This window comes from Salvia splendens, chromosome 4 (genome assembly GCF_004379255.2).
Source record: "Salvia splendens isolate huo1 chromosome 4, SspV2, whole genome shotgun sequence".
NCBI lineage: Eukaryota > Viridiplantae > Streptophyta > Magnoliopsida > Lamiales > Lamiaceae > Salvia > Salvia splendens.
Genome location: NC_056035.1, coordinates 27,373,258 through 27,385,327, shown reverse-complemented (window position 1 = coordinate 27,385,327; position 12,070 = coordinate 27,373,258). Strand labels below are relative to the sequence as shown.

General features: G+C 43.7%; 1 protein-coding gene across 1 annotated transcript; it reads right to left on the bottom strand.

Moving 5' to 3' along the window:
• Nucleotides 1-6,525: 6,525 nt before the first annotated feature.
• Nucleotides 6,526-8,874, bottom strand: LOC121801406 (U-box domain-containing protein 16-like). Its single transcript, XM_042200888.1, has one exon. The coding sequence runs from the start codon at nucleotides 8,660-8,662 to the stop codon at nucleotides 6,623-6,625; it is 2,040 nt and encodes a 679-aa protein (XP_042056822.1). The 5' UTR covers nucleotides 8,663-8,874; the 3' UTR covers nucleotides 6,526-6,622.
• Between the last annotated feature and the right edge of the window lie 3,196 nt (nucleotides 8,875-12,070).

Here is a 12,070-nt window from a genome sequence, read left to right as displayed (position 1 = left end):
AAAGAACCTCCTGTGGAAAGCATCCATTAGATCTCGGTAGGATCTAATGCTGCCTTGAGGAAGGCTGTCGAACCACCTTCTGGCGTTCCCGATGAGCAGCTCGGGGAACAGCTTGCACATGTGGACCTCGTTGAGACCCTGGTTCGCCATGTTATATTGATAGCGTCCCAAGAAATCATGAGGATCCACGAGTCCGTCATAGGTCATCGACGGAGTTCGGTAGTTCTGTGGTAGGGAAGTTCGGGTAATATCGTCCGAGAACGGAGTCCTCAATGCTCCGTACATGGCGAACCCGACATTTCTTCGGTATGGAGGAGATGGAGTTCTCCTGTGATTCCGGTACCGAGGATTCTTTCTTCTGGAAGACATGATACTACTGCGGTAGTGACTGTCTCGTATGGAGGGAGAGAGAGAATCCGCCGTTTTCGCCTCCGGCTGCTTTTGGCTTCTCTGCAGGAAGGTTAAGAATTCCTCCTGCTTTTCCGCCAAAAACAGCTTGACAGCCTCGTTCAAATCGGGCTGCTGGGAAGACTCGGTGTGACGGCTTTTGGAGCGGCTTGTTCCTCCACCATGAGAACTGGTGGTGGATTTATCCCTAGGCTGTTTTCCCGACCTATGGGATGGATTGGCTTCCTCCTGGTTCTCACGGGCAGGAATACGGGTACTCTGCGACCTGGTATGCATTTTTTGGGTTGAAAAAATGGTCAAAAATTCGCTTTATCACAAATTTGGTTCTCTGGTTCCCACAGACGGCGCCAGTGATGATTCCGCGAATTTTTGATGATGATAAATGCTCGTAAAAATAAATTACGACACAGAGAATTTTACGTGGTTCGATTTACTGAGGTAAATCTACGTCCACGGGGAGAAATGGGGGCAGGTTTGTATTGCTTGATCTGCGAATTACAGCTTACAACACCGACTTGCTATATGATTATTTCTCTAGAGGGATTCTAACCCTTTTCTACCAGATCTAAGTTCTATTTATACATTGAACTAAGATCGTGGCTTACATCATCACTCTAGGTCGTGGATGTCGTGTAGGTCATGGCCTAAGATCGTGGCCTGAGTTGACGCCACGTGGTAGTGGGTGTGTTGGAAGTTGTGGAAATCCTGCATGGGTCCACTAACTCCTTGTTCGGTCGAATACTGAGACCGAACTGCTTTGGTTGCCGATCTGAGAGTAGAGCTTGATGCCGACCTGAGAGCAGAGCTTGATTGGTTGGCTTTTACCGAGCTGTAGGCTGAGGCCGAACTCTTTGGTAATGCCGAACTCATCCGAACTCTTTGGTCATGCCGAACTCATACTCTTCCTTGGGCTTCGGGCTGATGGGCCGTCATTGCTGTTGGGCTTGTTTAGTCCGTACCCCATCAATGATTAACTTCATTGCTAGTATCGAGATCCAAATTATTTGATTAACTTGTGTTTATTTTCGAGTTTCTCCCTTGTAGACAAAATCAATACAAAACCGCAACTAAATTCTACCACATAGGATAATAAAAGTTTAGCTTTAATGTCTATTTAAATATATTGCAAAATCAATACAAAACAATAAATGAATTATGAATTTAATGAATTGAGCAAACACTAAATGAAATTTAATTGTATGTTTGGGTTATTAGAAAGAGAAAAAGAGCAATGGATGAATTGGTAGAATTCTTGATTTTTAATTGGTAGAACAAAAATAGGTGAAACTTGCATCTAACTCCAAACTGGAGTCACAGACTCACGCTCCTAACAAAGAGCAAACAAAAACTGGTCTTCACATAAGCTTCCAAAAAAACTCATTCCGCATTAGTTGAGTCATTTCATTTTCTGCCATCTTTTTAAAAAATGATAATGAATAATTAAAGTAAAGAAAAAATAAAATAAGAGAGAATAATGTAGATAAGACTCATATCTACCTTATTATGTCACCTACTTTATTCTTTTTTTTATTTTAACTATTTATTATCATTTTTGTAAAACGAATGCAGAAAATGAAATGACTCAACTACCGCGAAACGGAGGGAGTAACATAAGCTCTTAATTAATCCACGACGTTTCCGCTTTACAGTGGGCTCGGTGGGAGTGTTCTAAATAGTTCTAAAACTCTCTCATTAGAGCATCTCCAATGGCGCACGTCCGGTCGGACATCCGCGACGGGCGACCGGGACGTCCGCCATTGTGGCGTGGCAAGTCGGATACGGACGTCCCGTAAGGACGTCGGATGTCCTCGGACGTGCGGGCGACGAGCGGGCGGACGTCGACCATTGTGGCGTCCGGGTCGGACGTCCGGTATTTAAATTTTTTTTAAAAAACTCTATATATACGGCTCGTTGAACTTCATTTCATTCGCACCACTTTTGCTAACAAGTTTCTCTCTTCTTTTACTACAAAATTCATTTCTACTTAATGGAGAACGACAGGAACTCCCCTGCCACGAGCGAGTCGCAGACTCCGACGTTTCCCGCCGAACTGGAGGGAAACTCTAGCAGAAATGCGATAACGGTTCCTGCAATGTCGGGGATGGGTGGAATGGGTAGGATGGGTGGTATGGGTGGGATGTGTGAGATGAGTGGTATGATGTTCCCTTACTGCAATATGTACAATTGGATGGGTGGGGGGTGGTATGATGCCCAGGGCAGCGGGGATGGGGGGCATGACCCCAAATATGATGGGGATGGGGATGGGGGGCATGACCCCAAATATGATGGGGATGGGTGGGATGATGCCGGGGATGATGTCGGGGATGATGCAGACCATGCCTGGGGGAGGGGGTGGCTGGGGCAATGAACCACTAGCGGACGATGTCTATCGGCAGGTTATCGATATGTTGTCTACCGATACCCCCTCCAGTTTTGTTCCGCAGACTCAGTTCACCGGCGTGGAAACTTTCTCTTTTGAGAAGTTGGGGCTATCTCCAGTCAGGGAGACTCCCGATGATGTAGGGACAGCGGCAAGGAGAAGGGGCAAGGGCCGTGGCAGGGGCAAGGGCAAGAGGAAAGCCACGGGCTCTTCCTCGCGAACGGTGGCTGAGGAGGAGGATGATGAGGAGAAGGGAAAGAGGACGGTCTGGAGCGTGTGAGAAAACGTCGCGCTTTCGAAGGCTTGGGTTTCAATAGTCGAGGATCCCTATGTCGGTACTAACCAGCATATTGACAGACTGTGGCATCGCGTCGCTGAAGCCTACCAATCACACAAACCGGCTGGGGCGAAGTGTCGCGTTCCCGAACAATGCCGGAAACAGTGAGAGCGGTTGAGGCCTAAGCTTAGTCGATTTGCCGGCCTCTACCAAAACAATCTCCGCCAGGCAACTAGTGGTATGTCCGAGGAGGATGTGAAGAACCGTGCCTTGGCGTAGTACCCCGACAGATCCTTGAAGTTCAAAGATTTCGACCAGTGGGAGGCCTATCTCGTGGTGAAGGATTCCCAAAAGTTTTGTGGGGGTGTCGAATCGGGCTGGCAGAAGCGGACGAAGATCAACGCTTCCGGTGAATACAGCAGCAGTGCTGGTTCGCACGAGCTCCCAGAAGCCGAGGAAGTGTCCCCGCTACCTCAATCAGACTTCAGCCGGCGACGTCGCCCGATTGGGCAAAAGGCTGCGCAGCGGAAGGCTAGGGGAAGCAGCAGCGGTAGCGGGTCGTTCGAGGTCCAATCGGAGGCCCCTGCTCCCCCAGAAGAGTACGATCGTCTCGCCCGCGCGCAGATAACGACTAGTTTGGTCCGGACCATGCATAGGTGGCATAGCACGACAGATCCTGTGTACAAAAGGATGTTGAAGGATGTCATCGATGGATGTCGGCGCGATTTGGGGATGCCACCCATTGGAGATGATGGCGCCGAAATTAGCGGCGGGGACGACGGGGTCGGCACGGGCGACGAGGACAACGCGGAGTGAGCCGAGTCTAAATTTTCTCGTATTATGTTATTTTTATTATGTAATTTTATTCTTTTTTATTATGTAATTTTTTTTTCTTTTTTTTTGTATTTTTTTAATGAAGCATTCACAATTTTCTCGTATTCCGTGTCAAAATTATAATTCCGTTACGTTTATAAATAATTGTGATTTTTTTTATTGCGGGAAGTCCTAGTGGGAAGGGCGATGGGAAGGGCGGATTGTGAAGGGGATGTCCTAGTGACGTGGCAGTGGGATGAGAAGTCCTAGTGACGTGGCAGGAGGTGTTTTTGGGAAGTTCTAGTGGATGTCCGAATGGGACATCCGTGCATTGGAGATGCTCTTATATTACTACATACTCCCACCATCTCATGTTAGTTGAGACGTTTCTTTTCAGCACGAGATTTAAGAAAGTTGTGTTTAGTGAGATAAAATAAAGTGCATGAGAGAATAAAATAAGAGAAGGAAGAGAGAGTAAAGTAAAATAAAGAAGTAGGTGAAAGTAGATGTTTTATTTTTAATAAAAAAATAGAAATCCCTCCAGATTTGAGACCATGAAATATAAGGGCATCCGCAACGCTGGAGTGTTGCGGTGCCGATGCCGTGCCGCCAGAACGGTCCCGCCAAGGACCAGCATTGCAGCCTCCGAACCGTCGCCGATCCGTGCCTATGTCGTGCCGTGGGTCGTTGCCGCGGCACGTGGCACGATTCGTTCCGCCACGCGCCGAGGCGACGTGGCGGCCTCCCATTCGTCGCGTGAAGCCCACTCGCTGCCCCGCGAGTGGGTTTCGTTTTTTGACGCAATAATTAATTTTTTTTTAAATTCGAATTTAATAATTTTTTTTTGCAACGGTATTATGACCATTTTTTTGTATCCGTTTTTTAATTTTTTTTTTAAATTTATTTACTCTATAAATACTCCTATTTCATACTCATTTCACTCACAAACACACATCTATTCCTCTCAAATCCTCTCTATTTCCACCCCAATTTTCATCTCAAATCAACTCTGTTTTTCTTCTCCCAAATTTAATCAAACTAATGGATCCTTTTGAACAAATGCGTCAAATATTGGCACAATCACTTGAAGAAGATCGACGACGGGAAGCGGAAGAAGCCGCGCCTCCCCAACGACGCTCCCGTACGTACATCCATCGTAACCGGGAGGAAGCCGACGCAAGGTTAGTACGCGACTACTTCTGCGATAACCCGGTTTGGGGAGATACGTACTTCCTTCGCCGTTTCCGCATGGGGAAACCGTTATTTCTCCACATCGCGAATACTTTGGCAGCCCGGGAAGAGTTCTTCCAGGAAGGGTTCGACGCGGTCGGCCGTCCCAGCCACACGACGCTGCAGAAATGTACTGCAGCAATCCGCCAGCTTGCGACTGGACAAACGACCGACATGTTCGACGAATACCTCCACATCGGAGACAGCACTGGGCGAATGTGCTTGCTCAAATTCTGCCAAGGCGTCCGGGCAGCCTTCACCGAAGAATTTCTCCGGAGGCCAAGCACGACCGATTGTCAGTTCCTGCTCAACCTTCACGAAACAGTGCACGGATTCCCCGGGATGCTCGGCAGCGTCGATTGCATGCACTGGCAATGGAAGAATTGTCCGGTGGCGTGGAAGGGGGGTCCTACACGAGCGGCCACAAAGGCACCCACCCAACCGTTATACTCGAGGCCGTTGCCGACTACCGCCTTTGGATCTGGCACGCGTACTTCGGGGTCCCCGGGTCGAACAACGACGTAAACGTGCTCCAACAGTCCTACCTCTTGACCGAAGTTTTGGATGGTAAAGCGCCGACGATCAACTTCGTCGCCAACAACCGGCTTTATAAAATGGGGTACTATCTCGCCGATGGCATCTACCCGAAGTGGCCTACCTTCGTGAAGACGTGCAGTGGGTCTACGAACCCAAAGCATGCTCTTTTTGCGCAGAAGCAGGAGGCTGCTCGCAAGGATGTGGAGAGGGCGTTCGGGGTTCTCCAATCGCGCTTCAACATCATCAAAGCCCCCGCTCGTACGTGGTTCATGGAGAACATGGTCGACATCATGTATACGTGCATAATCTTGCACAACATGATTGTCCAAGACGAAGGACCCGAGGCGGGAAATTGGTTCGACCCCGAATCCCCCGGAAGCTCAACCGCAAGTAGTCCGCCTCGAAGTGGAGCGCATCCGTCTATACAAGAACGGTTATCTGTTCGTGCAAGGACACGCGACTCTACCGCCCACACCCAACTCCAACAGGATCTAATTGAGCACATTTGGACAAACTTTGGCGGATGAAATTATTAAAATTGTGTACTTTTATTTTTTTAGAATTTTAATTGTGTGCTTTTTAATTTTTTTAAGTTTAAGTTGTAACTTTGTTTTAATGTTGTGTGTTTTTTAATAAAGTGTGTGTGTTTTTTATTAAAATGTGTTTTTTTTAATTGAATTGAGTTGGAAATAAAAATAAAAAATGAAATTGAATGAATAGTAATTTAAGGAACGGTTAAGGAACGGAGGGTTGCAGGTTCCGTTCCTTAGTTAAGGAATGGAGTAAAATAGTACAGTGGGACCCTCAAATAGTAGTTTAAGGAACGGTTTAGGAACGGTATAGGAACAGCGTTGTGGATGGCCTAAGTAACTCAAGTAAATGGAAAATTCAGATTTCTATATCGAAGAGTGTAAAACAGAATTCAGTAGGTTGGCTTGAACCCATTTACATCAGACAGGAGAAAAAGATACAAATGTTTATGCAGGCAGTACAATCCTCGTTGAGATATCCAGCGATGTCGCCGAATGCTGCGTGCTAAAATGCTCCCCAATCAGCCCCGCCGCCCATCTCCTCAAAATCCTCAACAACGTCGCCGCCTTCCGCCGCGCCCTCCCCGTCCCCGCTCCCATTATCTCCCATACCACCCTCTCAATCCCGCTTATCGCCGCCAGCTCCGCCACCATCTCCGATCCCCCTTTCCGACACATGTTCACCAGCGTCGCCGCAACGCCCTCCCTCGCCCTATCCGATCCGTCCCTCAGCACCGCCGCGAGCTTCTTCATCATCTCCCCGTGGTACGCAGCCGAGATCGCCATCACTCCGCCGCGTTTCACCACCAGTTCGAGCACCGCCACCGCCTCCTCCACCATCGCCTCCATAACCTCCCCGACCATCTCCACCACCCCTCCCTCCACCAGCTTCTCCACTGCCTCCCTGTCCCCCGCCAGATTCAAAATCGCCACCATGGCATCCCTCCTGGGCCCTGCGGGACCCTCCTTCGCCAAATAGAGCAACGCCTTCACGACACGTGTCTTTTTCCCCAGCTTCTTCCGGAACCCTTGCACCCCCGTGAGGCTGAACACGGTTGCCGCGGCGTTCCCCTTCGCCTCCCACGTGGCGCCGGATCTCAGCACCTCGATCACGCCGTTGAGCACGCCGTCCGTCTCCATTATCCTCGCCTTGTTCGCTTCCAGAATCGAGAGGTTTAGAATCGTCGTGACGGCGTTTATCTGAAGGCTCGGATTCTCCGAGCTTAAAAATTTCACCAGCAGCGGCAGAGCTCCGGCGCCGGCGATGCAATTCCGGCAGTCGGAGTCCGTCTTCGCCAGCACGCGAAGCTCGTGGACTAACCGGTTGATGACGGTCACTTCCGCCGTTTGCGATGACGCCATTAGTTTGTTGACGAGGAAGGAAACGGTCATCTTAATCGCTTCCAACGCCGTCTTGTTCTTCGAACCCGCGCCGTTAGTTTTGACGTTGACTTCCGCTGACTCGAATGGGATCCTCTGCTCGCGGCACCACGTTGATATCAAGCTCTTCAGCGCGAGATTGGGGATGAGCTGGGTGTGGGCCAATGTCTGACCTGTCTTCGGACACGTAGCGTGACCCGATTCGATCCACAGAGATATCGACGTGCGGTCGTATGTCTGGCCCGTGGAGACCACCACAGGATCGCGCATCAAATCGAGGGTGATAGGGCACCGGAAGTCCGCCGGGATACTCCCCTCCGCCGCGGATTTCAGCCGCCTGGTTTCGATTCGCGGCGTCGACGCGCCGTGGAGCACGCATTTCGCGTAGCGCACGAGTCCGATCAGCGCGACTACGTCCGCCTTCGATTTCTCGTCGTCCTGATTCTGGACTTCGGCTTCCAGATTCTCGATTTCGTTGCTGCAGCTAGCCGAGTCGCGCAGATTCAACCGCTCGAAAATCCGCCGTAGCTCGGAGTGATCGGGAGCGATTTCTCGTTTGATATTCTCCATTATTTTCAGAACCTCCGCTCTCAGGCTTTCGTCGGCGGGATCTGCGGCGGTTTCCGAACACTGCTTCTTAATCAAATTGAGCAATTCACAAACATCTTCACTCAAATTGAGATCTCGCGCGGGGAAGATATCAAGCAGCGTCGACAATTCAACGATCAAATGATGGAACGAGCTCGAAATCGACGGAATTTGCATCAAAAGCCACATCCTGCTACAGGTGGAGCAGACTTCCAATAGCACCTTAATCCTCTGCAAAACTATGTGCAATTCTTCATAGCACATAGCCGCAGACGGCGGATAAACAGTCGTCGGATTCCGCACAAGCTCCTCAAAAAGCACCGAAATCAGCCTCGATTTTCTGATAACAGAAGCGGAAATTCTCTTGAGGAGAATCCCCAGCGGCCGCAGCGAAGAAACATCTTGCGATAGAAGAAGCAGCGACTGCAGAAGCTTTTGATCGGACAAATTGGGGGAAACAAACGCTCCTAGCGACGGCCGCCGTTTCCTCACCGGAAAAGCATCGCCCGACACCGCCATCAATCAATGAAATAGTAAAAAAAATATAGGATCGAATGATCGATTTATTGAAGATGAGAATTGCAGAAACGGAATATGGTGAAGACTTGTGGCGGAAACAAAAGAAGAATGGAAGAAATGAGCTGTGAAATGTGAAAGTGGACCAAACTAAGATGCTTCTCTGCAAAAGTTTATTTTCAAAGGAAAAGGAAACGTAAAAAACGGCACCAACTAATTAATAATAATCAAATTAGGTAGTCAGCAGAATAATTATTTCTGTGGATTCGGTGTTAATAAACTCATGACAAAAATTAGTACTCCCTCCGTCTCGCACTACTCGCACTTATTTTCTTTTTGGGCGTCCCAAGTTACTTGCACTCTTTCCATTTTTAGTAAAAAATTTCACCTACAGCCGTCATTTTTTACTTTCCTATACACTCATTCCTTAATCTCCGAGCCGAAAAGGAAATGAGCGAGTAGCCCGAGACGGAGGGAGTATTATAATTGAGACGAAACGTTTGGCACGACTGTAATTAACCACATTACAGCAATAACACACGCAAGTTTGAAGAAATCAAAAAGATCCGCCCATATAGATTGATAGATAAATTTAAAAATTATTAAGTGGTAGTATTTGATAGATTACTTAGGTTTGTATTGTTAAAACTACGGCCTCCGTCCACCATTTAAATAATCTTTTTAACTCGGCATGAGTTTAAAAATTTATTTAACTTTGTGAAGAAAAATAAAAAGATAAAGTAAGTGAAATATAGGACTCATTTAGGTGTTTGGTTTGTAAGATTGTATTTCATGATTAAATATGTAGTGTGTTTGGTTCATAAAATTCAATTTCACAACTCAATCCTAGATATATTGGTACTCCCTCCGTCCCAACTAAGTTGATATATAACTTTTGAGCACGAAGATTAAGAAATTGTGTTGAATAGTATGAGAGATGAATAAAGTATGAAAAATAAAGAGAGTAAATTAGATAGTGGAATAAAGTAAAAGTGATTGAATGTTTTGTTTTTTGTTAAAAAGGAAATGACTCAATTAGTTGGGACATCTCAAAGATGAATACGATTCAACTTAGTTGGGACGAAATGATACTATTTTTCTAGGAAACTAAACACCACTGTAAAATATTAGTTTTATATTGGATTGTAAGTATAAAAAGTTAATTAATATGGGTCTGCATACTAAAAGTAGAATAAAATAAATGGTTATAAATCATGAATAACTCAAAATTATAAAATGGCTTTTTAAATGGTGGACAAAAGAAGTACACCCTCTGTCCTAACTAAGTTGATACAAAACTTTTGGGCACGGAGACTAAGAAACTGTGTTGAAAAATAGGAGAGATGAATAAAGTAGGAAAGAAATATATAGAGTAAAGTAGGTGATGGAATGAAGTAAGAGTGATTGAATGTTTTGTTTTTAGTAAAAAAAGGAAATGACTCAACTTAGTTTGGACATCCCAATAAGATACTCGACTCAACTTAGTTGGGATGAAGGGAGTACAGTATAATTTTATATGGAAGAAACTCGAATTAGAATCAACAAGCCAACGCAGCACACCCACCCACTCACCACCCTATCCCTAAAGCTCAAACCACTTCCTTTGTTAAGTTCGTTGCCAGAATTGATAAAATTGTACAGTATGTTGCATAGTTTTAGGAGTTTGGTTAAGCATGGTTGACTTAGCTTTAGAACTTAGAGATTAAATCAGGGGACATATACAACTCTTATGAGTTTTTATGAGTTGAATAATAGGGATTGGCCATTAAAGTTATTTTTAGCTAGTGATACGTAGTCTAAATACTCTTAGAGGGGGTCTAAACTATATTAGTGGTTGTCTTACAACCTTGAACGGGCCAATCTATGGGTATATCAGAAAGTTACAAAGGTTGTATCCGTGAATTCTTTTGTCTATCAATAACTGCATGCAATGCACGGTAAATATGAAGAAGTAAATCTTTAATGATGTGAAGTACAATAATTTCTATATGTTTATTATGAATCTGCACTCCTTGGGATCGATAAACCTTTTGTATCTTATTAACCACCGAAAAGTGGACAAATTCCTTTTCTTAAGTCTTAAGAACACATACAAGATTCGTCACTACAAAAAGGATAATGGTAACCCCACCATTAACTACTTCATTTAATAAGGCTTAAATTCAGATGAAAAATTAAATTTACTATAATATGCAAAAAATTTACTAGATTTCTTAACTCAATTCTCTAATTTTGATTTTAAGAATTTTATAATTTTAATTATGTTTGTTTAAAATTTTAAACAAAACATAATTAAAATTATAAAATTCTTAAAATCAAAACCATTTACTCAATTAGAATTCCTAACTCTAAAATATAAAAATATAGTATTAATGGAGCTTGTAATCCTACTTATTTGTAATTCTTAACTTAAATTAGTTGATATATGATACATTAAAATAATCTAAAATGAGAATGTTAAACATTAATTTCTTGATCTGTAAATTTTGAAATATATAGTTGAATCTTATTTATAAACATAATTGCATGTTCTTAACTCATCTAATTATTATTTTTAAATTATATAGTTAATATTTTATGCATAATTTCATTGCACTGAGACAGTTTAGTGACGAAGCCTTATTAGTACTAGTCAATTAAATAAAAAAATATTATATTTAACAAAAGTTATGGAAAATAACATAAAAATAGAAAAAGATAAAGCAAAAAATATGCTTCATCATAATAGTATACCGTATTACCTCCATCCCCAAAGAATATGCACTTTGAGGTCGGCACAAATTTTAATGTAAAATTGGTGAAGTAAAAGAGAGGTAGAGAAGAAAAGTAAATAAAGTATTGTTAGTGGAGAATGAGTCCCACCTCATTAGAGAGAAAAGACTTTCCAAAATTAGAAAATGCATATTCTTGCGGAACGAACTAAAAAGGAAAGAGTGAATATTCTTGAGGGACGAAGGGAGTATTATTTTATTATGTTTTTCAAATTTTAATAAGAAAAATGTTTTAATTTATTATATTTTTTCATATACTACTCCCTCCATCCCGGTATAAGTGAAATATTTCCTTTTATTGCAAAAAATCATACTCTATATTTCTCTTACTTTATCTTCTCTCTTACTTTTTCTCTGAACTTTGTTTTCACTCCTACTTTATTTTCTCTTCATACCATTATCTAAAAATTTGTGCCAAAGAAAACATGTCACGAGTAATTGACAGAGGAAGTACTAAAATAAATGATTTCAATTGTTTTATATTTTAAAATATTTAACCAAAAAAAACTAGAAAGAATAATCCAAAAGAAAAAGAAAAAACTAAAGCTTAAAATATCAATTAAGTAAATAAAAATTATTTGAAAAAACACATAGTACTACATTAGGCTATCAAATTATTTTATACTTAAATATAATAATT

Bases quoted from the DNA above. Each gene is read 5' to 3' on its own strand.
- LOC121801406 (XM_042200888.1), bottom strand. From the start codon at position 8,662: ATGGCGGTGTCGGGCGATGCTTTTCCGGTGAGGAAACGGCGGCCGTCG.